At 43.4% G+C, this 26774-nt stretch overlaps 1 protein-coding gene across 3 annotated transcripts in view; it reads left to right on the top strand.

Annotated features, from left to right (window-relative positions):
* Positions 1–26774, top strand: part of LOC105692916 (ATP-binding cassette sub-family A member 13) — a 28893-nt gene extending 2119 nt beyond the window's left edge. For 2 of the 3 annotated variants that reach the window (XM_048655661.1, XM_048655660.1), the window contains exons 2-50: positions 591–667; positions 836–1059; positions 1148–1290; positions 1372–1502; positions 1573–1958; positions 2033–2350; positions 2426–2678; positions 2771–2965; positions 3057–3274; positions 3370–3583; positions 3660–4042; positions 4112–4391; positions 4483–4665; positions 4762–4967; positions 5117–5310; positions 5436–5941; positions 6150–6545; positions 6631–7269; positions 7378–7575; positions 7700–7782; positions 7865–8033; positions 8125–8309; positions 8369–8579; positions 8654–9030; positions 9123–9253; positions 9327–9649; positions 9764–9977; positions 10094–10234; positions 10319–11135; positions 11222–11342; positions 11425–11615; positions 11702–11840; positions 11912–12119; positions 13039–13182; positions 13638–13830; positions 13955–14152; positions 14231–14770; positions 14885–15063; positions 15162–15429; positions 15516–15615; positions 15688–15830; positions 15976–16185; positions 17660–17840; positions 18417–18529; positions 18628–19456; positions 19553–19701; positions 19804–19986; positions 23186–23429; positions 26350–26774. In XM_048655661.1, coding sequence (XP_048511618.1) covers positions 605–667; positions 836–1059; positions 1148–1290; positions 1372–1502; positions 1573–1958; positions 2033–2350; positions 2426–2678; positions 2771–2965; positions 3057–3274; positions 3370–3583; positions 3660–4042; positions 4112–4391; positions 4483–4665; positions 4762–4967; positions 5117–5310; positions 5436–5941; positions 6150–6545; positions 6631–7269; positions 7378–7575; positions 7700–7782; positions 7865–8033; positions 8125–8309; positions 8369–8579; positions 8654–9030; positions 9123–9253; positions 9327–9649; positions 9764–9977; positions 10094–10234; positions 10319–11135; positions 11222–11342; positions 11425–11615; positions 11702–11840; positions 11912–12119; positions 13039–13182; positions 13638–13830; positions 13955–14152; positions 14231–14770; positions 14885–15063; positions 15162–15429; positions 15516–15615; positions 15688–15830; positions 15976–16185; positions 17660–17840; positions 18417–18529; positions 18628–19456; positions 19553–19701; positions 19804–19986; positions 23186–23429; positions 26350–26502 — 12267 coding nt within the window. In that variant the 5' untranslated portion in view covers positions 591–604 and the 3' untranslated portion in view covers positions 26503–26774. The remainder of the gene's footprint in view (positions 1–590; positions 668–835; positions 1060–1147; positions 1291–1371; positions 1503–1572; positions 1959–2032; positions 2351–2425; positions 2679–2770; positions 2966–3056; positions 3275–3369; positions 3584–3659; positions 4043–4111; positions 4392–4482; positions 4666–4761; positions 4968–5116; positions 5311–5435; positions 5942–6149; positions 6546–6630; positions 7270–7377; positions 7576–7699; positions 7783–7864; positions 8034–8124; positions 8310–8368; positions 8580–8653; positions 9031–9122; positions 9254–9326; positions 9650–9763; positions 9978–10093; positions 10235–10318; positions 11136–11221; positions 11343–11424; positions 11616–11701; positions 11841–11911; positions 12120–13038; positions 13183–13637; positions 13831–13954; positions 14153–14230; positions 14771–14884; positions 15064–15161; positions 15430–15515; positions 15616–15687; positions 15831–15975; positions 16186–17659; positions 17841–18416; positions 18530–18627; positions 19457–19552; positions 19702–19803; positions 19987–23185; positions 23430–26349) is intronic. The other variant, XM_048655662.1, reaches the window with a different exon arrangement.

Here is a 26774-nt window from a genome sequence, read left to right as displayed (position 1 = left end):
CGCAATTCTTTGCAAAGCTAAGAATCCGTTGGAAGTGGTACATGGTTTACCGCAATGTAACGTGTGAGTGAGCAAATATTGGCATCGCGTGAAAATAAAATATTTCATTCGGCGAGTCGAATCAGATACGATATCACAGATTGAAAATTGACCCGTCCAATGTAGATCCGTGCCAAAGGACATTCGATCCCAGTAACGTCGTACCGCGGGATGTTTGATTCAAACATTCCCGACAAGCTTCTGATTTCATGATGTGTAAGCAAATTGATGGTTCAATATTTAACGGACTATAAGTTTCCTGGGTTAAAGATAACAACAGAAACGTTCCGAGTGATTATGAGTCCACATCCTGTGACCAAGCGACACCTCATGACATAGCAGAGTTTTTACTTATTCGAAATTATATCCCAAAAACAGGTATAAGAAAACGAACTTCAAAGAAAATAACATCAGATTAACATTAATATTGATTGATAATCTGGTAACTGAACTGCAGCGAAAAAAGCTTTCATCGGATAGAAGATACTCCAGCTCAACGAAAATGAAATTCACGAATTAGTATGAATAAAAATTCGAAAAATCGTTTTTAGGGGCAGCAGATAATATGTGGAGCGACCAGCTGGGCCTCTTGCTATGGAAAAATTATGTCATCCGAAAACGAAGACCGGTAAATTTTTATTTTCACTTTTGGATGATAAAAAATTTCTGACAAGTTGAGAAACTCTGTCAAGTTAAAGCTTCAAGTTTTTTTTTTCTTCAATTTATAATTCATACCGTTGACAAAGAGGTACCTACTTATTACGCTGCTATTCATATCGCGGTTTTTTTTTTTAAGGGCATGTTGGCCCTTCTCTTCCTATGGCCAGTGGTGGTTTTTCTCATTTTGTACACCTTCCGAGACAACACCGATCCTGAGTATAACCCGACTTGTCAATTTCCCGGTCGATTGATGCCGCAAACTGAATTTTTGCCATTTTTGCAAAATTACATCTGCACCGTGGGAAACCCCTGCGAGCCTCTCTCGGAGTATGAAAAAGTACCCGCATATAGAAATTCAAAGTACGTTTGAAAACCTCTGTCCGTGTTATAACGCTAGTTAATTAGAAGCATCCATCTAATTGGTAATTACGGATCTTTCGTTCCTCAGATTAGGGCCGTTACTGCACACACTGCAGCCCTTGCTAAAAAATGAAACGATTTTGAACGCGGCCAAGGATTTACCAAAGAGTATAACGTTTCTGAGATCAATGGCCGAGGTCCTCACGCGGCCAGGAGTTAAGCAGATATTTGGTAGGCAATTATTTTCCGACAGTAGAATCAAGAAGCGACGGTCAGTTTTCTAATCCAAACATGCGGCTTATTTTGCGACAGAACGAGGCATTCACTTCGGTGACTTGTTCAAGGATCACGACGAGGTAAGAAAACTCGTGAAACAAGAGATACCCGAGCTCAGACCTGTGGTGGTGGACAATTTTCTCAATGCCTCGATAAAAATACAATACGTGAGTAGACGTTTCGTTTCAAACTACCGGCTAATTTGCCGCTGTTAATGTTGCGAAATTTCTCGTTCAGCTCGTCGAGGCTTTGGGCTCGTCAAATATGGACGGTATAATTTGCAGCCCTCAGATTCTGAAGGAATTTCTCATATTGCCAACCGATGAGGATCTTTCGACGGTTTCAAAAGCTCTTTGTGGTCTGAATTCAACACTGATTCCAGACCTTGTGCAACATGTGGTCGAACAATTAGACTTCGACGGAATGTTCGGCATGATTAATTTAGTAATGGCTAAATTTCGTACCTACGACATTTTTAGCGATATTCAACAGACCGTGGACTCGATACTGAGCCTGAAAATGATGGACCTGATCTTCCCGGAAAAGTTAAGACTGAGAAAGTGGCTTCCGAATATAATCCCCCTTTTCAAAAACGTCACTTTCAAAGAAATCGATCTTTCGTTGTGAGTTGCACTTGATTTTTCCCAATGCCGATCATTTACCCGAATTAGTGATTTCGACGTATCGAAAATTTCAGCATCCCCCGAGCAATCGACTTACTAGATCCTGTTTTCGTCGATGAGTATGATTGGCCAACGGCTAGAAAAGCTATCCTCAAATTCAATTCCATGCTAGAACTTGCGAAGGACTTGACTCAGAATAAAACGAACGAGAAGATATCACCAAATGGCATTTTTGAGATGACGACGAGTATCGTGGATATTCTGAACACATCGATTTATTCACACAATTCCGAAAGCGTTGGTGAGATCATGGATAACGCGTGGGCAGTATTGCAGGGTGGTGTAAAGCTCACTAAAACTCTCATCTGGCAAAATGAGAATAATTTCGAAATGTAGGTGTAACACGATGTACATTCAATCCGAGACGTTGATCGGCGAGGTACCATAATAGTTTACTTCTGCTCCAGGGGTGCCGAAGTTTTGGACGGTTTGACGAACTTCTTCCCAAAAAAGATCCTGAACCCGATATCCTACTTAGTTTCATTGACAGACATAGTAGTTCAAACGGTCCATCACGTGGCTAAGCTTCATTTGGAAAGTTCAAGACGAGTTTGGAACATCAGCCAAAATTATACCACCATCGTTCGTCCGATCTTGGCAATGAACTCGTCAATATACCGTACGGTCGTTGAATCCTTTTCACGACTGGATATAGTCCAGGTTTGTGTTACTCGAAATGTCGCTTCTCCCGCATCAGGGATTCCCCGAAAATTACTGTATCGCCGACAAAAGAATTTTATTCAATTTCGCAGGACTTTGTGGAAGTGAACAAAAATGCCGGGGAAATATTTTGCGAAACGAAAATGTTCAACAGAATATTTAACGCCTCCAAAAAAGTTTCATCCCAGGACACCGAAGCCATATCGCTACTCCTATGCGGCGAAGAAGGACGAAGGTTTCTAGCTGAAATCTACAACAGTTTCGAAATAAATAATTTCGAACGAAACGTGAGTATCGAGTTAATCTTCGAGTTTCGTTCCACCGCAAAAATGACAAGGTCTCACGATCCTCCTGTTCACTCCGTTGACGTTGCTTTAGGTGAAAAATATGCTGTCCACATTCGTTTACGCGGCTGCAGGACAACCGGTTCCAATTTCGAATTCCAACATCACCTCGCTCATCAGAAGCATCAAGCACTTTGTGACTTACTTGGAGACTCCAAGACCTTCGGAGGCACCGGGTTGGAAAGAGTTGGCACCCAGCGATGCCTGGTCCGATACATTCAAGGATACAAGTGCCAGGGGCAGATTAGACGTGTAATTATGACGAAGTGCTACATGCCGCATTTGATGGAATGATTATTTTTTCTTTTTTTATGATTAAAATCATACGGGGCTCAAATCTTTTGCAGTCTCGGCATTCATCTGAGCGTTGCGAGGAAAGTGGGAATGCGTAGTTTCAGTTTCACCACGATCATGCCGACTCTTGAGAACATAGATCATATGGCTAAGATGATCGTGCAGACATTGGAGACCGAAGCAGCGTTGAAGTGGACGAAGGAAGTTGACGAAGACGTGCCTTTGCTAGTCGATACGTTTTACCTTACCGCTGCAGATCGACAAAAGGTATCCCGAGATGTTCATATTTAAAAGACGAAGAGTCTCGAGAAAATGTTGTTCTAATCACTTGACGTTGAACTAGGTTCTGAGAATCCTTGAAATTTCTAACTTCACGGCAACCTACTGCAATGACGAAAATTACCCTCCATTGATAAACTATCTTAAGGGATCGAACGAAACTCGGTTAAAAAACGACATCTGCCATTTATCTCAATTCATCGAAAGCAGAACTGAATTGGATGCCAGCATTACTATACCCACTACGAACAATACTCCTGTGTCCCCTACACCATTCAATTGGACGACATTCAACGACCGACTGATAAGAATTTACCGCGAAATAGATCTAGTCATACATCAAATATATCCGGATCTCAGACCAGAGAGTCAACGAGAGAGATTGATAGACGAATTCATCGTTTCTTGGACGAAAAATGTCTCCGTGAGCGAAGGCTTTGAAGTCAGGTATGTAAGCAGTTTGTAGAATCAGTTATGAAGTACTTGATGCGTGAACTATTTTCTCCCTTTTTGCAGTATAGGACTCCTGTGTAAGTTAGGTGAAATGTCCGAAAACGGTTTTTGGGTATTCGGATTCACTCGTGCTTGGGACTTTAAAAATTTAAAGATCAGAGAAATATCGAATATTTTCCAAGCATTGCAAGATCGACTCACCATCATCAAAGACAAAAATATGACGTCTCGAGTCAACTTGCGGTTCATGCCGGAGACGGGAATACTCGAAGAAATCGTTCTTAGAAATATTCAAGATGGTCTTACCGACCTTGTTGACATGCTGACGCTGAAAATGCCGAACGTAATCATTCTGCCGAAAATATTTTACATATTCGCAAATAGTTTATCCCTTTCTTCGATTGACCGGCATTCTTTGTATTTTCTCCATACAGATTTCAGCGCTGATAGATTACAAGAATAGAGAAACTAGCTGGCCGTGCGTGAAGGAACAAAGTATTGGTGAAGTTTTAGCGGTTCGTAACGGTACTCGTAATATTATCAGAGAGATTGAAAGGATCGCCTGTAATCCTGGATCGTTTATCAACGAATGGCAGCAGACGTTCGAGCAGGATATTGTAAGGGCCGATACTAAAAACTCACCTCTCAGTTTTGCCGATCAATGGGAAAAACTTGTTAGCCTAAGCCCAATAATCTGTACTTCTTTCGTTCAGAATACAGAGAGGGATGCTCCGCGACCGTTTAACTGGACGGAGGGATATACAAGGTTTCGAAAGCTCATGGCCGACTTGCGCGAATTATCTCCGGATACTAATATTCTATCGGATCAACCTTCGGTATCCCTAACCGACGTCAAGCGTGCTTTCGAAAGTGCGAAGAAATTCATTGACAGTAAATTCACCGATAAATCTGTTTGGAAGTGAGTATAAAGTAATCCGATTGAGGGCTTGGATCGCTTACATTTTTGACTAGCAAAAGCCCCACCGTTCAGAAAGTGGTGGTGAAAAATCGATGTAAACTGCTCGTTGTTTCAATGCCGTCTAATATATCTTCACACTTTGTTCGCAGTGATATTCTGACGGGCGTTGATAACCAACTGAACAACCTAATAGATAAGTCCAATTATTCTATTTGGACAACAGACAAGATTGAAGATCCTAACTATAACGTAGATCCGTTGAGCAGACTCATCGCCCTCGCTAAGTACGCCGGTCACGTAATTCACGAGATGTCTACCGTGGCCTTGAGTATCGTCAACAAAGGTTATTTCTTGTTATTTATATTTCCCTCTCTGCCGCAGCCTATCGACCAAATTTGAATTCAAATAACAACTCAATTATTCGTCGCATAAATGATTTCGAGCGGGAAACCGTTTCTATATTTTTAGGGCCGGTGATCGACGCATTCTCTGTGCTTGGATTCGGAGACCGAACCCCGCTCAAAATAGTCTATTCTCATCTTCCTGATCTCATAGCGATGTTCGTCAACGGCTTGGCGAGTTCATCGATAATGAGGAAGATTTCACTAGCTTCGAAAAATCCGTACGGCGGTCCTGCCTGTGTAGATGTATTTGACTGGTTTGGCGATTTCCGAAACGGGATATCCGTCGATGAGTATCAAATCCTGAAGAACTGCATCTGTAACTTCGATCCAACGAACTTCAACGATTTCACCAATGTCATTCTGACGGAAGAAATAATCCGAGGACAGCCAGTAAAGGACTATCCTTTGTTTGCTGGAAGGAGTATCTTCAAACTGTACGAATTGGGCGAAGCCATAAAAACAGCCAGTAAAACAGGAGTAAAAGTACCACCACCGTTCACTGTTCAGTACTGGGATGTCGTCTTTCGAAATTTGACTCATGAATTGGAACGGCATCATTCCATACAAAGGGTCGGTTGAAATTAAGTACAAACGTGAAATAATGATAACGTAAAGTAGAAATGATCCGACTATCAGGTATACGTTCAACTGTTCTCCGAGAAAATTTAGGTCAAGCAATGTACCTGCCGAACGGATTTATCTAACGGTCTAGTCATTTCTACTTTTCTGTTCTCGGTCGTACCTGCTGTTATTCCGAACGACGTATCCTTATTTTTAGGTCGTCAGCGTTGACTCTACCGAACCATTTCACGTGGCGGTCGAATTTGCCGCTGAAATATTGAGACACCTTGCAACTTCCCTCAATAAGCTTGCAGCTGACGAAAAACTAGACGGTTTTCATCTCTGGGATTTAGTTGAAGACGGTGATATCCGTCAGCTTTTCAAAGTCCTCGAATCGCATCCTACCGAATCCATCGCTCTAGCTGCGTCACTGGCCCAGTTCGAACCAGAAACAGGTCATCCAACAGTATTTAGCGGGATAAAGATGAAGATGTGCGATCATCACTTCAATTCGGGATATTGGAACAACAGCGAGAGGGTTCATTTCTTGAGAACAATCTGTTCCTTCGATCCGTACCAGCTGCTGAAGAGTTTAACGAGCCAGGAATTTTATGTAATGCTCGTCTTTTTGTCATACCGTTTTAGTTGAATTCCGAATGTCCTTTTGCGAGACTTACGACTTCGCGATTCTTTTACAGGACTTGATCCAAGGTCCGAATAAGAATTTACAAAGGGAATCTTCGCTCTCGGAATATCTGGCTAACGTAATCAGCGCATCCTTCGGCTTGTCGAGGTCGCATCCTAGCGTCAAATTCAAGACGAATATTTTTAACGTAACTACGTGGCGAAATCTTGACAACAACACGTGGTCGATAATCGAGAATACGGAAGAATCCTGGCTGCGAGATTACTTACAATTAGATTCTTCAGGAATGGAAGAATGGAACCCGACATACCCATCACCTAGGATAGCGATGACGGAACGATTCGATTATTTCATTCAGTTATCCAACTTACTAGTCAATTTAGCATCGGGGGGCGACATGTGGTCGAAGCTACGAACACTGTACGAATCGAACCCTGAAATGAACGCGACGCTTTCATTAGCTGAGGGTTTACCAAATTTAATGTTAACAATCGTCAACACTTTTTTCAACGGGGAAATAACAAACTCCTCGGTCGGCTCTTTGATTGACGGAAAGGTGAATCTATGTGAATTTAACAAGTACTTAATAGAGCCTCGACATATGCAGGGAGAAGGATTTCTCGGAAACTTCACTCAGTCGTGTCAAAGAATGTCACAATTGAAAAAAACTGGACACTTTTTATTCGAAGATGTAAGTTTTTGACAATATTTTTTCTTTTTATCAGTTTATAATTTCTGCCGTTCTCTCGTCGGGTTCGATTTCGTTTGTATCAGAACTTATCTCTTGATACGGTTTCAGATTTTCGAACAGACGGAGGGAACTCGCGGCACACTCCCGGGTAGAAATGAATCGTCCGTGATGAACCATATAAGACAATTACAAAAAATCATCATTCGAACCATATCCGAAGGACAGGCGGACTTCAAACCGCCCAAGTTTATCACATCGTTTATCGTGGGAAATCTGAACAATTTTGTCGCGGAATACGAGGCGATGGTAAGAACGAATGAATTTCGATACACGTCGTGAGAAGCAACTTAAATTCAAAACTGCTTCGTTCGATTCAAATTCAATCAATTCGCTCGGCATCTTTGCAATTATCGTGTTCCAATTATTTCAGGATCCACACGTTCTCGTGAATTCAACAGCCCATCAAATGTCCAAACTTTTGCAAAGTCTGATCGAGGCGACAAGCCGCAATAAGTGAGCAATGTCGAAATAATATCGAGTGTGATTTATTGAATTAACGGTTTTCTCACCATTTTCCATTGATTTACTATTCTAGTAACTGTGCCGTGTGCGAGGGGCTGTTCAATTTCTTACGAATTTTGAATGGCCAATTATCGAATCACGCTCTCTACGAAAAGCTCGTTTACTCGTCTGGGAAATTAAATGCCGAAGAGCTGCGGGACATTCTTTTCAACAAATTGAAATGGACGATTCCGATCAACGACGTGAGGCATATTTGAAAAAATATCTGTTATCAAATTTTACCCGCTGTAATAATCAATCGCCCCGGATTATAATAATTCATTGCTTGTGCAGGCGGCGAATATCAACGGTCGCTTTATCGCCAGTAAAAATATCTTTGCGGATTTGTCTAACGAAATGGAGAAGACAATGCAGTATTTAACCGAGATCGCGTTGGGATTTTTTGATACAACTAAAGGAAACGCGTCTGCTACTGACAACAGCATATCTGCTACCAGTATCCTCGCGAAACCAACAACGTAAATATTAATTTTTATTTACAACAAATTTATTTTATACAAACTCGATTACTTTTCAGATATATTGGATTACTTCGCGTAGCTTTGGTCTTACTAAACGAACACGTAACAGTAATCGACACTCTGAGAACACACGAAAAATTAATTGAACTAGGGAAACTATCGGAAACATCTGTGCCGATTTGGAAACCTATAGAAGAAGTTGTCGTGAAATCGGATGTAGATATAATAGAAAGAATGTTTGGTCCAGCCTTTATCAATGTTAACATGGTATGTATATGAATCAGAGCTGGATAATCGGAATCGCAACTACGTAGAAATAAACTCGATTCCCTGTCGTCTAGATAAACACTAACGCAACGAAAAGCGAGATGGATTTATACGATAGCCTTGTATCAAAAAAATTGGCAAAGTTTCTACGATACTCGGATAATTCGACCAATTTTTCTTCGATCACGGACATTCCTCGTCAGTTGTCGAAAAGCTTGGACTTGGACAAGATTCGAGACAAATTACCCGGGTGGCGTAAAGACGCTACGAAAAAATTATTATGGCTGAAAAATATACTGAGCGATTTGGATATGATAGCGCTAGAATCAGGAAATATGTTGAACATCGCCAGCACCATAAATTTTGATGGCGACGTATTAGAGAATCGACGTTTACTCGACGATGTTATGAAATTGCTGAGGGAGGAGACTATAGACAAATTTTTTAACGGGTGAGCGTTTCTCTAATTAGGTCCATAAATTGAACAAAGTGAAATCCTTCCACCCGAATAAAATTGAATGTAACGTCTATCAATTTTTAAAGGTTCAATACGCTTTTGGATGACGTCGAACCGTTCATTGAAAACCCGCTGGTAAAAAATGACCTGCGAACCGCACTGAGCATGCTAGAATCCATGGAGATATTTAAGAATCTTGGGTTGCTGAACACCAAATGTAAGTTGATTTATCGCGTTCACTTTTAATCCCGTTAGCTGAGAGGATAACAGAATTTTTTCTCGTATTTCAGATGAAATCAAAAAAATGTTTCCCAACTGGCCTGTTATGCGGTCATATTTGATTAAGACTGTCGGGTTAAGCACAAATACTACGGAGGCATTGGGTCCAGGAAAAGTTGACATGCTTTCGGTTTACTCGAAGGAATCTCGAACCGTCAGCATCAAGGAGACTATCTGTTCACCGGAAAAACTTGGCGAAATTTTCGAATTCGAAACCGGTAATGTCACCATGGAAGAGATCAGCGATACGTTGTGCCAGCTGGGAAGTGAAAGGGCGCAGAATATCACGGTTAATTTGATCAAGAAGCTCAACTTTGGATCGCTATTCAAAGACGTAAGATTTCTTTCTGTTTGTTTTTTTTTTTTCTCGTCTTCAACAAAACCTTTCGATATCCGAGATGCCGTTCGAAAAAATCTCTCAAAATATCGCCTCATTCGTTATTTTCAGGTAATGGGCGCCAGCGTGAAGAATATCTTGTCCAATGCTAATTTGAACGAGAAAGAAGGGATGGAGATCATAAACAATTTGGGATTTGCTGCCAAACTAGCACCGCTGCTGAAGGACGCTGCTGTTAACATGTCCGATCAGTTCACAGCCGACTACTTGATCGCTAATGATACCAACAATGAGGCTTCGTTATCGACGAATCAGGACATGAACTGTAAGTTAAATTTGCGTTTGTCAAATCGTGATGAAATTCATTTCATCCCCACAAAAATTCACGGCCTGCCTATTCATTCTTTTCGGATGCGTTTTCAATTTGATCTTGATTTTCAGTTCCGCAGTTTCTGAAAGAAAGTGGTGAAATGTTGTGCGGAAAGTCAATGGTTCAAGATACCGGTAAATTTTTCAAAATAATTTCCCAGATCGAAGAAAACGGAGCAGAATTTAACGATGTGGAGCTCGCCTCATTGCCTAGTGAGTTTATCAGAGTTTCTTAGCATAATCAACGAACGTGGTGTACATATTAATTTATCATGAATATTTTTTCTTCTATTGCAGCTGACTCGTGTAAAGATGTATATAAGGAGATTTCAAAAATAGCCGCTGGTAAAATTTTATGGACTTACGTGAAACCTCTGCTACGAGGTCGCATATTGTACGCTCCACGTACGAGCTTTATTGATAAAGTCATGGAAGAAACGAATTCGACCTTCGCTCATATCGGAAATTTTGGAGTGCTGATCGATAGCTTTGAAAGGAGTATGACCTCTTTAGCGAACATGACGGAACTTGGAGACAGTTTGATCGATTTGCAGAAAATATTTAAATCAAAATTGATGAAGATTGCTGTAAAATCATTCAGCGGGACTTCATTAGGAATTGATCTGGAGAATTTCGATTTGGCAAAGCTGGCTTGGAGGATAAAGAATTCTCATACATTGATTCGAACCATCCGTATGCTGAACAAAGTTATGGATTGTGTTTTGGCTAACCGTATCATCGGTTTCGCCTCAGAAGAGGAGCTCGAAAAAGAAGCCGATCGTCTTGTCGGGACGAACGACTTCCTAGCTGGTATTGTTTTTGTCGAAGACAGAGCCGAGCGATCGAAAAGATCATACGAGCAAGGATCGTCCGACAATATTACCTACAAAATTCGAATGGACGTAGACTCTGTACCCTCAACTTCGAGGCTGAAGAATCAATTCTGGACTCCTGGACCCGAGGGAAGTTTCGTAGAAAATTTGCGTTACCTCAGAGGATTTATACAACTACAAGATTCGGTCGATCGAGCAATCATAAAGGTCAAAACTCAGACTCAACAACAGTGGAAAACAGTTTCTCAACAAATGCCGTATCCCTGCTGGAAATTTGTTCAGTAAGTTCGGAGGGTGATTTATCCTGGGTAGGAATGAATGAAGTAAAATAAGCTTCTTTCAAAAACCATTCGCGAATTTTCTACAGATTCCAATCGGCGTTGTACGAGAGTCAAGGTCTTCAAGTTTGTTTCTTTTTCGCGCTGATGTTGTGCGTAGGGACGGTCGTCAGACATATTGTTTGGGAACGAGAATCGCAAAATGCAATGGTAATTGGCGAACGACAAAAAAAATTTCTACAAATTACGAAAAATGTTATGATATCTTACCATAGGCACTCGTATCTTTCAGGTGATGAGCGTAATGGGCCTGAAATCACGACAGAATACTTTCGCGTGGTTCATAGTGTCAATAATCGAGTTGTCCGTCGTGGCGATAATTATTTTCACAATTTTAATGGGCGGGAAAATTTTGCCACGCTCAGATCCTCTTCTTGTATTGTTCCTCCTCCTCGACTATGTCTTCGCCACCGTGACATTTTGGTGAGTCAGTTTTCCATTTTTTTTTGCGATTACGATCCGCTCAACCGATCCATCAAATGAACTTCCCCATTTTCGTCGCTTTACAGTTACATGATTTCGACGATGTTCAGTTCCGCGAGCTTGGCGGCGGTCACCACAGTTGTGTTTTTCCTACTAACTTACATGCCTTACATCATAGTAATCGCGATGGAGGCCAGCGTAAACTTGGCCGTCAAGTTATTAATGGTGAGTTTATATGCATGAAACTCGAGAACGCATTTCATTCGAGTACTTATCAACTCTCCGTTGGATTGTAGTGCCTGAACATGTCAACCAGCTTTTGCTTTGGATGTCTTTACGCCGTTCGAAAAGAAGTTCAGGGTACCGGATTGACCTGGGCTTCCATGTGGGAGGAGTCCAGCCCCGGGGATCCGATGTCTCTGGGCTTGGTTTTCTTGACGATTGCATTCGACGGATGCTTATACGCTTTGATCGGCTACATCATCACTCGATATACGAATTCAGGTATGAAGTCTTCACAATCGTTGGAATATCTTGACCTTATCTTGTAATATCATGGTCCTTCTTCCATTGGATATAATGCCGACGTTCAGATTGTCTCAATATTATCGTATGGTCGTCGATTTTCCGGAAAATGCGCTACTGGCTATGGGCCATGAATCGAAATCCATTTCAGTCTGCGCTTATTTTCAGATTAGGCTTTAAGTGGATATCTGGTGAGCGTAAATGCTTATTTGTATAAACTCTGGTTGGTTGAAGGTGCAACAGAAAAAATTATGTGGTCACCGGTGTACACAAAATATTCGTGTTTCACAGAAGTCCAGCGGTACTTGCAGCCCACAATTACTGTCATTCTCTTTATCTTCTCTGTCTCTGCACTCTAAGCTTCCATTGGTCTTCAAAGAACAATCTATTCGTCTCATTAATGCAGCTCGCTCGTACGATTAACTTGATCAGTGGGTCTGATCAGTAAAAATCCAATCACTTGTACAGTTCAATTTTTTTCTCAACGGTATTATCCCATACCAATTTGAAATCTCGACAAAGCCTCCGCTGTATTTCAGCGTACTTATACCCAGCAGAAATGTTACCGACGAATTTCAGTGTACCCGCGGATTTCAGATTATCGCTGATCTATTTTCAGTTAATAAGTAACTGAGTGAATTCAACGAAAGTAAAACACTCAAAAGTCAATTTCTCACAACTTGAACTGCGACAAAAAAATATTATCGGAAAATGCACCGTTGTTCGACAGAGTTTGATATTTGCCGGCCGCCAGGAAAAGTCCAGGACCAAATTGACCAGTTTAGCGAGGACGACAGAAGTGACCTCGAAAATTGTCGCCCTTGTAGCAACGGTGGAAATCCTTGCGGAAATTTCACAGGCCAGTCACTTTCAAAGAGATAAAAAGTGAATATTTCAGGTAGAGGGTTTCATGGACTGAGGTCCATTAGCTTGTGGTGGGCCGATACCAGGACATACTATGGACGGCCAAGCTACCTCGCCTTCGAGAACCAGGTGTATTTCACTAACGACGTTGTTGTTCCATCCTCAAGCACACATCAAGGTATCATTCTGTAACGCACGCAGCACGCTGTACGGCCCCTAATCAATTTTTTTTTTTTTACCTTCAAGAGTCGGGGAGTTCCTCGATTTCGGCTATTTGAATGCTTCGTGCTTTCATCACGACTTATGTCAGTTCATCCATTTTTTCAATTCCCAACAAACTTGTGTAAATAAGTGTTCAATAATCAGGCTAACACATTCTTGTTTTTAACCGTCCAGATTTTTCGTATATAAAAATTCGTTAATGTATTAACAAAGATTTGCTGATATTGTGACGTTTCTGTTTTTGCTTTTCACATCTTATCATTTGCCACATTCGTATCCACTGTGCGTATATCATACGGAAAGATACGCAAAATGTTCACTTGCATGCATGATATCGGAGCTTTGGAAAATTCATTCGCAGTTAATTCGGACTCGTGCTTCTGATCCTAAAATTTTACCGTAATGTAACAGATTCAGACAGTGACGCTACGAATTTCAACGTCCAAGACGAAAAACAGGTCGGCGTTCGATTTGACAATGTACGCAAGGTATACCAAACTGAAACAGGCGAGTGCGTGGCCGTTGATGATTTTTCGATAAAACTTATGGAGGGAGAGGTCACTACTCTTCTTGGTAGAAACGGCGCTGGAAAAACCACCATAATGTAGGTATTCGAACGAGAAGTTTCCCACTTCGTTCTCACACAATAGTGTTGGCTATGGCGAACGATATTCGAAAAATACAATTTTTCAAGCAGCCAGGAATGCAGCCATTGATTTTATTTTCAGCAAAATGTTGACTGGCATGGAAGCACCGACGAGTGGTGAAATTTGGCTTCCTAATAACAACGACGCTGTACCTCACATTGGAGTTTGTCCCCAAACCAACGTGCTAATCGGTTGTCTCACTGCCCGAGAGCACATGATGTTTTATGCAAGGTTGAAAAATAGGATCCAAGGCTACGACATGGACAGAGATATCGAGACGTAGGTATCCCTCTGAGGAATCGCCAACAGATCCGATAAGTTCTCGGTAACGAGGTCGTGTTTCTTCTCTTCCTTCAGAATGTTAACTTCAATGGAACTGAACGGCCAAGAGGACGAATTGGTGTCCAAACTTTCCGGAGGTACGCAGCGAAGGCTGTGCGTCTGTCTGGCGTTCATCGGAGCTCCGAATTTGGTGATACTGGACGAGCCCGGCGCCGGTGTCGATCCGGCAGCCAGACGAAGGATTTGGCGACTGATTGACAAACACCGTATAGGTCGTACGGTCTTAATGTCCACTCATTACCTGGACGAGGCTGATATGCTCAGTGATACGGTTGTCGTAATACACAAAGGAAAGATCCTTTCCACCGGTTCGCCGTTGACTCTGAAAATAAACTACGGCCAGGGGTACAGAATGACGGTGTCTTTTTCGTCGCCCAGCCCGAAAGCTGTGATGATCAAGGATAACGAAGGCGTTCCGATGGGACAGGCGAAGACGATGAGCAACTTGACAAACTTGGTTGAAAAAATTGTGCCGAATGCGACGGTGAACGACGTGAGCGACACGGAAGTCGAGATAATTCTCCCTTTCCAAAGGAGTCCCGGTGACGCAAACGAGTGAGTTTTCATTTTTCAGATTCCATGGCGCATTTATGCACAAAGTCTTCGCGTTCAATTACTCGTATTCACGCGCTGGCGTGATCTATATTCGGCTGCAAAATTATTTTTCAGCATTGCGGGAGCGGTAAAAGCTCTCGAGGATAACCAGGAGCAGTTAGGATTTTCCCACTTCAACTTGGAGTGCGATACGCTCGAAAGGGTTTTCCTTGATATGTGCGCGCACGCAGATGGTGCGGAGAAGTACGCGAAACCCACAAGTCTTGAGAGTTTGAATAGCGTGAACAGCATCGGTAAGGGGATCGTTAACGATCACGAATTCGCTGCGCTAACCCATTTCCGCTGCATTGTCGGATATCGATATAGATATTTTTTTTTTTTTCGATTCCAGGCTTCGCCATCCCCACGGAGAACGTTGATTTGATAACGAATGAACCGAGCATGAAGCCTTCGGTGTTTCGGCAGGGTAAAGCACTGCTGAAAAAGAGACTGTGGCATTTTGCCCGTGACTGGCGAGCGCCTCTAGCTGCTTTGATTCTGCCCACTTTATTTGTAGCCGTTGCAATGGGTTTGTCTTTGATCAGACCACCCTCTGACGATCAGCGACCTTTGGTGCTGTCCACGAAACTGTACGACACGCATCCGGTACATTTCTACAGGTTCGTCGAACACTTTGAACCTTTCGTGATCACCATTACCCGGAACAAAGCTGAATATCATATGTTTAATTCAACCCCTCTTCCAGCATTGACAGGAAGAGCGATCAATTTCACAAACGTGTTTCGCTACAGCTGCAGGATAGATTCGTCGACGCGAGTAATGGAAACTGGCGAGCTTTTTCAAACGTACGGAAGCCCGATAGCGTCGTATCTTTTTTATTCATCCCACGTTTGATAATTCACGACAATTAATTACAGGACACGGGAAGCTGCGACTGTATCGACGGAGACCAGGTTTGCGAGGGACTTCCAGCACCGGTCGAAGGTTTGATTGAAACGAATCCAGGTCGTGCAACCCTCGACTGGATCATTTCCACCCAGGAGCAGTACATAGAGAAGAGGTGAGGACGCGTTGCTGAGCAATCGATAATTTCTCTCCGATCGTTACATCGTCCCTCTCTTAGTTAGAAAGCACTAACGAACGAAAATTACTCATCCGAAAATCGAGCGACTTCGAATTATCTCCTTTCATTGATGTTCTCGCAGATACGGGGGATGGTCACTGAACCACATGGATTCGGAAGACGGAACTGGAGTCTTCGTGGTTTGGTACAACAACAAAGGTCACCATTCCCTACCGGCTTATCTAAACGCGCTGAATGAAGCTATCCTGAGAGCCAGCGGTGTTTCTGGTCACCTCACCACGATCAATCATCCTCTCAAATCCTCCAGAGACCAACTGAATCGCACGACCTTGTGAGTAGTATGAAAATTTTATAAACCCAATCCCGTAGAGTGTAATTATACGCGGAGGGAAGACCGGGACTGAAGGGAGTACCGGGGTCTCTCGACGGGTTACCTCGAAATTAGAAAAAAAATTGCGAACTTCGATAGCGAAATTGGAAATGTTGGAAAATTTTGCAATTCCCGTCGGTTTTGAAATTTTGCGTTCAAGTCATCTGTTCCGCTATGAAAAAACGTATCTTTTGAATAGAATTACGACGTTACAATCGAGATCGTGGCTCAAGGTTGGGGGAATATTTCAAGTAAAAATCACACACGTCGAAGCCTCGGTCTTGGCGAAAAACAGAGCGGACAATTTGAATTCTTTGCGGCGAGAAGAAATAATAGTGACATAATAAAACGAAACAATGAAACAGAAATGCGACGGAGCCGGCGGTGGATAAAAGGCTCTCGTCGCCGCTGTTGATAACAAGGATTCTGTTACAGGTGTTTGGCTGCCTCGGAGACAAACGTATATTGTTACCCTCGTCTTTTGTGTTTGCCCCATTTTGCGTAATAGCTGTTCTCTTTCTCGACGATTGCAATAGGCGGAGGTCTTTTCTCTCCCTCTTGATTTATTCTTGGATCTGATTGAATCGGTTCGCATTTCGTGTTGACGAAAACCCAAGAACTTTCAGTGTGGGCCGCATCGCTTTTCCGATTTGTTTGTTTTTCCCTCGTTATTTTTGTTTGATACAGCCCTCGAGTTCACCCCCAATTTATTGGGATACGGAATTTTTCGCGTTATTCCTAAAAAAAACAGAGATGGTTCAGACTCAAAATAATGGATTCACATGTATGAAAGACCACCGTGGGCGCATTCGAAAATGAAAAAAAAAATCCCGAACTACTGCAGGTCAAAATAGAAATGCAGACTTTGCAAATCAAAGGTTCGAGTTTTTTTTTTTATGGCAACGTAGGTAAAAAAAAGTGTCAGTCGTATTGGAACAGTCAAGGTTCAAGGACTGTTCAAGTTGCGGTTCACACCCCTATATGTGTACCTTTGAGGAAGATCAATTGATCGACTGTTTTCTCTTGGTCCCATAATGACCCAAGTTCACGTGGCGTGGTAATTTCACAGTATTTACTTTTAATTAACGTTGAATATAATTCCGTATTTGTACAAAGAGCTCTCTGTTCCTTGAATATACATATGGGCCGTCAGTGGACATTGAGAGGAACGCGGCGACGTCACGTCGCCGCGTTCTGCAAATTATTCGAACGCTAAAGCTGACTGGATACCGTCGATTCGGTTCATCCGTAAATAAATTAATTCGCTTTGAAGAGCCTGGAAGGACGAAGCGTGACTATTTTTCGAAATAAAAAAAATTGTAGAGTAGAATTATGGCGGTAGATATGAAATTGCGCAAGACGATCGGCCGCAGCTCTCGGCGTTCATACGGTTTCCGATACCTGTTTCATAATTTGCGTGATTCCTTTTTCGCAGACTTCAACACGTCGCTGACGTAGGCATCGGTCTCGTGTTGCTCGTCGCGTTCAGCCTGGTCGGTGCCCAAGGTGCCAAAGAATTGGTCCGTGAAAGACTCTCCGAGGAGAAACGAATTTTGTACCTCGCTGGAGTGAAGCCTTTGACTTACTGGACGACTGCCCTCATCTGGGATCTTCTGGTATTGCAAATATTTATACAAGTTATTCAGAGAGAAAAAAAAAAAGGAGAATTTCAGCTTTACGCGGTAGCAAAGTTTTCCGGTACGTCTTCAAGCCTCAGATGTTTCTGAAGGATTTTTTGGGCCGGAAAAAAAATTAATGGCAGGCCTCGCTGTCTCGCGGTCAAAGCTCTTTACGCTAATTATGTAATAATGATAATTACTGATTAATGTCCCGGTATTATACGGCACTCTGACTCTCTGCGGCGAGCAACAGAATCATCATTTTATTAATGGGTCAATTACGACGAGATTAGTGCATTAATTTGTCAAAAGCGCCATCAACGGTCGCCTACGCGGTTTCGGGGCGACTCGGTACGGGATGCTGCACCCTGTTCTCTAAATCTGTAGACGATGACAGAATTGACTATGCCAAGGTTAGCGATTTGGCAGACACGCATCGAGGCGTCAGAGTAAAACCCTGAAAAAGTGCAGTCAGTGACTAGCGAGCCAAAAAATCTATGTACGCCTGTACATGAATGTAACGTTGGCCAATAGCCCTTAAAAAATATCTTCGAATAATGTTTGTTGTTACAGGTCTTCGCCGTTTCAATTCTACTCGCCGTTATAGTTTTCGAAATATTTGGTCTTTCCGCTTACGTTGCCAAAGAAAATCTACCCTCCGTCTGTGTTCTGCTTTTCCTCTACGCGTGAGTTACTTTTTTTTTTTTTATAATCGAACAAGCATTTTGAAATTGCACAAGCGGCTCTCCGAACGATAAATTCTCATACTCTTTGAACGTCGCAGATGGGCAGTAATTCCGTTCACGCATCTGGCAGAAAAGATGTTCGACGACTCGAGCCTTTCCAACATGGTGCTCTTCTGCCTAAACACCTTTATCGGAGTTTTGTCCTTGGCGACAATATTGACGATCGACGTACTCGGAACAAGTAAGACGGCCGAAGACGTGAGAAACTTCCTCCATCAGTTGCTATTGATTTTCCCTCAGTACGCATTGGGCGACGGTTTGGTTCGAATATCAACGAATGATATAACCGCCAACCTTCTCGAAAGATTCCACATGAACACTTACAAGTCACCCCTGAGCTGGGATCTCCTCGGTCCTCACTGCCTCTACCTATTCATGGTCGGCGCGATTCTGTTCGCGACTAATTTGGCGATCGAAAGTCGCGCGCTGCCTGCTTTCCGTGACAAAAAAGTTCCGCTCTACGCGACGAATGACGAGGACGAGGACGTAGCGAAGGAAAGAGCCAGGATAGAAAAAGGACTCTGTCAAAAAGTCTTGAAGACAATTAGACTGCGAAAAGTGTACGAGAGTTCGCAAGGGAAGAACGTCGCCGTTCACGACCTCAGTTTCGGTATTCAGGCGGGCGAATGTTTCGGGCTCTTCGGCGTAAACGGCGCGGGAAAAAGCACCACCTTCAAGATGTTAACGACGGAGATCATCCCCACGGCTGGTCAGGTTGTTCTGAACGATAAAGAAATCGGATCTGGACCGCTGTGCTCCGGAGACGTTGGCTACTGTCCTCAGAGCGACGCTCTCGACCCTTTCCTCACGCCACATCAATCTCTGACCATTCACGGCGAGGTTTCCGGTCTCCGGAACGTCCCGAGGGTAAGAGTTAAAGGGTTTAATAAGCGTAGAGAGCCTCTAACGGCTGCGGAGAGCTTATCATATCGACTACTCCATCTCCGTTGTCTCTTTTTCTAGGCGGTTGAAACGGCTTTGAAGCGATTCGATCTCACTAAATACGCTCATCAAAGGGTGGCCAGTCTCAGCGGTGGAAACAAGAGAAAACTCAATGCGGCGATCAGCGTTTTGCTTCCCTCGCGCGTCGTTTTAATGGACGAAGCGACCAGGTAACCATCGATCGATGATTCGATTCGTCCCTGTTACGATATATTTCGTTATCCCTCGCGTCCGAAATTCGCTAAAAAAACAAAACAAAAATTCATTTACAGCGGGATGGATCCTGCGTCAAAGGATTTGGTGGCGAAGGCCATAAAATCGATAATTAAAAATCGGGGAAGCGTTCTGATGACCTCTCACAGTGTGGCTGATTGCGAAAATCTTTGTACCAGAGTCGGCGTCCTGGCCAAAGCTGGACTGAAGTGCATCGGATCACCCCAATACCTGAAGCACAGGTGAGAATGAATGATAATTTGTTTCATTCAATTGACATTCCTAGATTCGTCGGCTAATTTCTTCCCACATGGTTTTAGTACCGTACATCGATATCGGACTAGACGTAGGTAAATTCTACACGGCTGGTTAAGCGCGATCGTTCACTTGTTATAGATTCAATTAATTTGAATTGGTAATTGAACAAGTGAACTTGCGGAGCGTAGTTAATGATAATTTATAAGCTTCGTCTACGTAGCGGTGCGCAGGGAATTATTGTATCTGTATACGCAATTTTGGGCTATTTAAATGGCGATAAACAACAGCCCGTAATCATACACCGCGTTATAATGAAATTCAAACGCGATGTAACGCGTACGATTGCGTTATTGAACTCAGAATTCAAAGCAATCGTTGGATACCATTGATACGAACCAGCCTTGATAGGAACGAGCAAAAATCGAAAAACCACGAATTTAGGGACACATTTCGCTTCGTTACAACGTTCCAAACAGATCTTGAAAGACTTTTTCCCCTTCATTTCGTCATAACGCGGTTCGTAAATTTTTTTTAACACCCTGAACTAGACGATACAATATACGGGTGCACGCTCAGTTTTAGTGCGTATGAAATATAATAATTTTCAACTCGCTCGTTGAGAAGTTCGTCGTTGCAGAGGACACCGCGTAATTCAATGACAATACAATTTCCAGGTTATTTTCGGTATGAAAAGGCTAAACCCCCGCAATCTAGTCTGACCTCTAAAAGTACCCCGAAGCGTTTCAGATCTCTTTGGATAAGGTTGGCCGCGTGACCGGTGTCATTTGGGTTACCTTCGCGTAATTGTTTCGCTTGCCGTCTGCACACACCCCGACAATAATAATAACGATAGCAATAATGATGATAGCGACAACAACAGCAGCAGCAGCAGCAGCAACAACCGTGCAACCGTTTCAAAAAGGTGAAATCAAGGGAGCGCCGCCCTTTCAACCCGCATAGAGGAGAGCCAGTAAACGCTTTACGGAGGCCATAAAATCGCACCGATAAAAGCTAATAACCATCGCGGTTGCCGTAATAAGGGAAAAATCGCCATTTCATATAGGAACGATAGCGGAAAGTATAAAGTAATATATTTTCGAGAAGATCTCGCAGCCTGCAAGTGCTACTCCTCGTATTATTATAGTCGCACAAAGCTACGACGACTTAACGTTCCTGTAAACTTGGGGGAACAATTCAGAAGATCAAAGCACGATATCTTCCCCCCTCCCCCCCCCCCCGCCGCTAGACGGTGAACAACTTCAATACACAACTAACCGTATCAAAAGCTGAGAACCAGAAAGACGTAACTACGCACGCGAAATGAGGGACGCACGACGCCATGTGGAAATTACGTTACTTCGAACTAAACTTGCTTCAGGAATTTACTCTTTTATATATAATTGTTCTTATTCTCTCGGAAAACGCTATTCTCCCACAGCAGACCGGCTCGAATTTAATTACGCGGAGCGTTTTGTCAAAGAGACGTATCCATTGCAGATGAAAACTATCTGAGATGTTACATTTTTTCACCTCGTCCGACTTTGAAACGAGTGTCTAAGTAGAACAAGTTTTTGTGAATGCTAGAATGAGAAAAAGCATTTGGGCTTCGAATGCGGACCTTGACATTGATTGGCCGCATGGGTCTTCCGTTTTTCTACGATGAATAATATTTGCAATTAAAATGGCGCTATCGATGAATCACAGGGCGCGCCCTGGATACCGCGATTTCTGCGCGTGGTTCGCCGCTATCGTCGATGCGCGGACTGGACCGGTATGATGCATTTCGTACGAGATATCGAAGAAGAGCATCTACTCGACGTACGCACATTATTTCTCACACCCCCCCGTGAATACGGCGACGCATCTGTCGCCCTGATTGATGTTATCGGGTAAGCCCATCATATTCGTATCCGTGCGACCACCGGGACGCGAACACCACCGCGACGCGTTGACAGGCATCTGTCTTCGGCGTATAGGGGAGAAAGAGTAACAGAGCCGGTTGAACACGCGGAACGAATGTACGTCGCCGACCACGTGTCCATACATCACGCAGCGGCACGTCGCCGGGTCCTTGAAACGAGGAGAATCTGCGGCTCGTTTTTTTTTCTCATTCTCTTACATCCTCCTAGTTTATTTCTCTCGCTAAATATATTCAAGGAGAACTGGCGAGGGACCGCTCCTTCGAAAAAAATGTCCGCGCTCCCCACATCGCGGGTTTTCGATGGATCGATGTCGCAACCTTGACCCACACTCATATTACGTGACGCAGCCGTGTACGTTCGCGTTCGAGTAAATTGGGAATTTTGACTCGCGCGTCAGGTGATCCCGATGCTAATCACGACGTGCAGGGGGAACAATTAATGTAAATATATAATGGCGACGGCGTATACGCAATCAGCTAAAGTAATGCGATGGAAGCTTTCGTATACGTACATATGTGTATACCACCGCACTTCGGAAGTGTATAGACGCCGTTCGTAACCACCTTCTCAACGTCTTCGCCGGCATCTAGCCGAGGCGATGCGTCTCAATTAGAAGGAAAAGTGACTCAAGTGCCTCCCCGCAAGCACACGAGGCATCCGACCCACATACCGTATAGAGTTACACGGTATCCCCCGTGCTCCCGCACGTGTACAGTTCCTATGTATAATTCTGCTTATTTTGCCATCGTGACGGTGGTAAAAGAGACGCGCGTTGCCGCACTCATCTCAGTGCCGACGCATTAATCTAATCTAGACTGTAAAGTCTATATCCGAGTAGCTTCATTTACAAATTTACACCGTCTATGCATTATGCCGTATGTACTACGCGAGTTTAATTCGAGAGCGTTTCTATCCACAAACGGAATATGCACAGAAACTCCGTCTTACGTCACGTAATCGGTTACGGGGTGAAAAAAAAAAAAAACAACGAATAAAAAAAAACCATCGAATGTCTTACACACCTGTGCGACGGTGAAGTTTATTCGAAAGGTGACGTACCGACTGGAGCAATCCGACCTGCGATAATCAATTCGAAACTCGATTCGATTTCGAATCCTTAGGATCAGAAACAATGAAAAAGCTCGCAACGAAGCTTTGTTCGGAAATCATTTCGTGTTATCCTAGATTCGAAAGAGGATACCAACGATAATAATAAGCGAATGATCACGAACGTTATATATGCAGCTGTGTTCACTTACAGGTACGGCGAAGGCTACATCGTATTTCTGCGGTTCAAGGGTCCCACTTTGTTATCAGAACTTCTGGAATCAACGGCGAGACATCTTCCAGGAGCTAGTATCGCCTCGAGGCAAGCGGTGGCCGCGCGACTTTTGGTACCTCGTAAACCGAACACCAAACTAAGTTCGGTACTGGCGAGCCTTCGAGATTTGGCGACTGAATTGAACGCCGTCGACTACACGCTTACGCAGAGCTCCTTGGATCAGGTAATAAGATTTTTTTCCAGCCAAAGTTATGACATTGTCAGGGGAGGGGGGGGCGTGAAAGAAAAAAATATCACTTCCGTTTCAAGGAACTTGAGGATCGCGGAGGGTGCGGTGTGTATAACGGGGAAATTCAACATCGCGATATCTGAAAATAATGTGAGATACACCTTTCAACCCCCCTCGAATGGGAGGATAAGGGCTTTTATCTCCCGTGGGAATGATTTATTTTTCAAACCGAACTCGCGGCCAACAAAGAAGGGTTTGCAGTGCAGGGGGTGCCGCGTATACCGCTGCGAACAGTAACTCGACTGGTAAATAAAATACGAACGGTGTAAAACGCGTCGTTTAAGACGGTCATAGTTTCGGATGGTAATTACGGCGAACCCGACTCGGGTATAAGCTTCCGTCGAACGAGAAACGCCGGGTGACTATTTGTCACGGGAAAATTTCGGGAGTTTCGAACACCTTGCGGAAACAGTCGGAGTCTCACATATTGATTCGAAGGAGAAACTCGCGTGGAAAATAATCTTCGCTCGCTGTACCGTATCCATTAATAACCTTTAAGATAGGCAGGACGGAAAGGGTGATGAAGAGGGAATATGGCGGGTCGAACTCGCGGTACATCATCTGCGGGCGACACGATCTTACAATGTTATACGACTGCGGACACCGAAGCTCTGAGAGGATCAGCGACCGAGAATGCGCGACTGAAGATGTAAAAAATTTTCATCAAAATCAGAAATGTGATTCGGAAATTTACTGTAACATCAATAGTATACGGGAGCTATTTAATAAAACGCGCGAATCCGCGTTCAGCCTTCGAGTAACTCGGCAGGGCGCCCCTTCTTTCGAATGTACTTGGTCCGAGACTCTACACCTCGTCTCTTGATTTGTGGGCTACCGTAAATCTAGAGCCTGGGGGCTGCTGATAGATTATCAAAGTGAAGGGTGGAGTATTAGGCAGTTGGCTAATTGCTCCCGGAACGTGCTCTCTGTAAAATTTAAGGTGAAATAGCACCGCGAGAATATATTCGCCGGAATGAGATAAAAAAAAAAACACACAACCCGTTCGCGCCGTTTCAACGCTACCGATAAAATATTCAGTTTGCCGAAATCGTGAAAAGCTCCGTGGACTGTTAGGAGAATTTTTTTTTTTTTTGTCAAGATTATTCCTCCCCGCAGAAAACGATCGAAATACGTGAAGTTACGTAAAATAGGATGTACGACCGGTCGAAACCAGGTGTATCTGATATTCAACGTCACGCGTGGGCGATGTTCCGAAATATCTGGTATGACGTCGTAAAAATTTAATAATAACCAACGCTCGGTCGGTTTCATTCGGTCACGGATATACCAAAGTACACGGATAGCCCTCGTCACCGACGTACCGCTTTAACCTACTGCATTAAGAACCTCCGGTTACAATTTTTGGCAACGAGTATTCGAGTGTGTACAGGGTGCAACGAAGACGTGCATTTATTCGCTTCTAACTTGACTGAGAAAATATCAAACTAACTGCTTAATCCGGACCGAGCTGGATTCTAATTAGCCAACCTTTTCTTTCTTCATCCCGTTAGGTTGTTCGGCTAAAGCCGCATTGCTAAGAAGCATTACGACACTTGGATGTTAATTCAATGTGCGCGAGCCAAGACAAGGAATGAACTAAGTAAGCCAAAGTCTACACTCGACTCTGCACACCCCTGAAGACGAGTTTCCGGGCGCAACGTACTCCTTATCTCACTCCGCGTTAATGTGACTTCGTCCGTTTTTACCCGGCACATCTTTGTGGCGATGGCCGGTTCCCTTTTCCCATTTTCGAGAGGGTGGGGTGGGGTGATAATCCCTACTTTTCTCTGGCTGTGATCAGCTTAGCGGCGCAGCTACGACGCTGAACGGTGCAAAGATTCGCGGGAGGATCGGCGCTCACAATCGGAATCGGTTCTTCGTCGATGACCAGTTGTCGATCGTGCGGGAGGAAAAATTTTTTTCACTCGTCGGAATTGAGTAGACGCAGGCTGACGATGAGGAAATGAAAGAATAAAAATCGTCCAACGAGGAGTAAATAATAATTGAGACTCGGCGGAACGGAAAGCGCTCGTTCAAAGGGGTGCGGGTTGAAGATATGAAAATCGCATCTCTCCCGGTACAATACAGCGGTTAACTTGACGGTTTATCTTCGCGATTTTCTCCTCTTTTCACGTACGTCCCTCTCGCGAAATTACGTACTCCAAATATGGTGCAGTTTCGTCGTTCGCTCGCTCGCCTGCAAGTGACGGTATTATGCGGCAAAAGCAGAGCGAGCTCTGCGCGGCAGCGACTTTTATAGACAAATTCAAAGCTTAATTTGGGACACGTTGGATCGCTCTATATCACTGCAACTTTATTAGCTCGTTACTTTCCGGAAGCGTATAGGATAGACGGGATTAACATGACTTCTGGCGAAATTGAATGCAATTTTAACAAATTTTCCAATTTTATTTACCGAGAAGAATCCGCGCACCTAGTTTTGACGAGTATTAGAGGAAAAACGAAAAGAATGAAAAAAAAACTGCATAAATCATATATGTTAATTTTTTTGCAGCGGGTTGTTTACCGTCGTTCTTCAGACCCATGGTGATGTAGGTCGTGGTTTGAATCAATCCGGTTACCTATTTAATGCAAATTCGATTGAATCTAGAAAATGTAAATTAACCTTGCAGCTACCGCCGAATGCCGCAGGATTCGCGATTCCGTTTAGAATAATCAAACGGAGTTGAGACAATAGCGACTGCAGTTAGTTTGACAGCGGTCGTAGAGAATTCTGAAATGGTTGTAAATTTTTAAACTAACGGGAGCTTAAAAGTTTACCCCGTATTCGGACGATCGGCCGAACTCGATTAGATCCGAGACAATGCGCAATAATTTCATTCTCTTTTGACAGGTCCTGGTCAACTTTTCCGAAGAATTCGACGACGCTGACAGAATATTCGAAAATATGGGATCGAGCGGTTCGCGGCATCGTTTCAACGTCCAAGACGCAATTCACATGGACACCATAAGGAACGAACGATTCACCTCGTTGCCGATCAGTTAAGGATGATTGAATATGTTAGATGTACGTAATAGCGTAAATTTTGATACTGTGATAACGTATTAACGTAACCGCCGAGTGGCCGATTCACCGTATTACCTATCTTGTAGCCATACGTTATTAGAAATTATTGGAATATTTAAAAATTACTTTAAGCATTTTATTTTTATTGCACGAACGGATTGTTCAATATTTCGAGACGAGATTTTGTTTGATGTACGTGTACTTGCTCTTATTGTCGGATCGACTTACGAAAATAAACTATTTCTTTGATA

Source organism: Athalia rosae, chromosome 5 (assembly GCF_917208135.1).
Source record: "Athalia rosae chromosome 5, iyAthRosa1.1, whole genome shotgun sequence".
Taxonomy (NCBI): domain Eukaryota; kingdom Metazoa; phylum Arthropoda; class Insecta; order Hymenoptera; family Athaliidae; genus Athalia; species Athalia rosae.
This window is presented reverse-complemented; position numbering and strand designations above follow the sequence as displayed.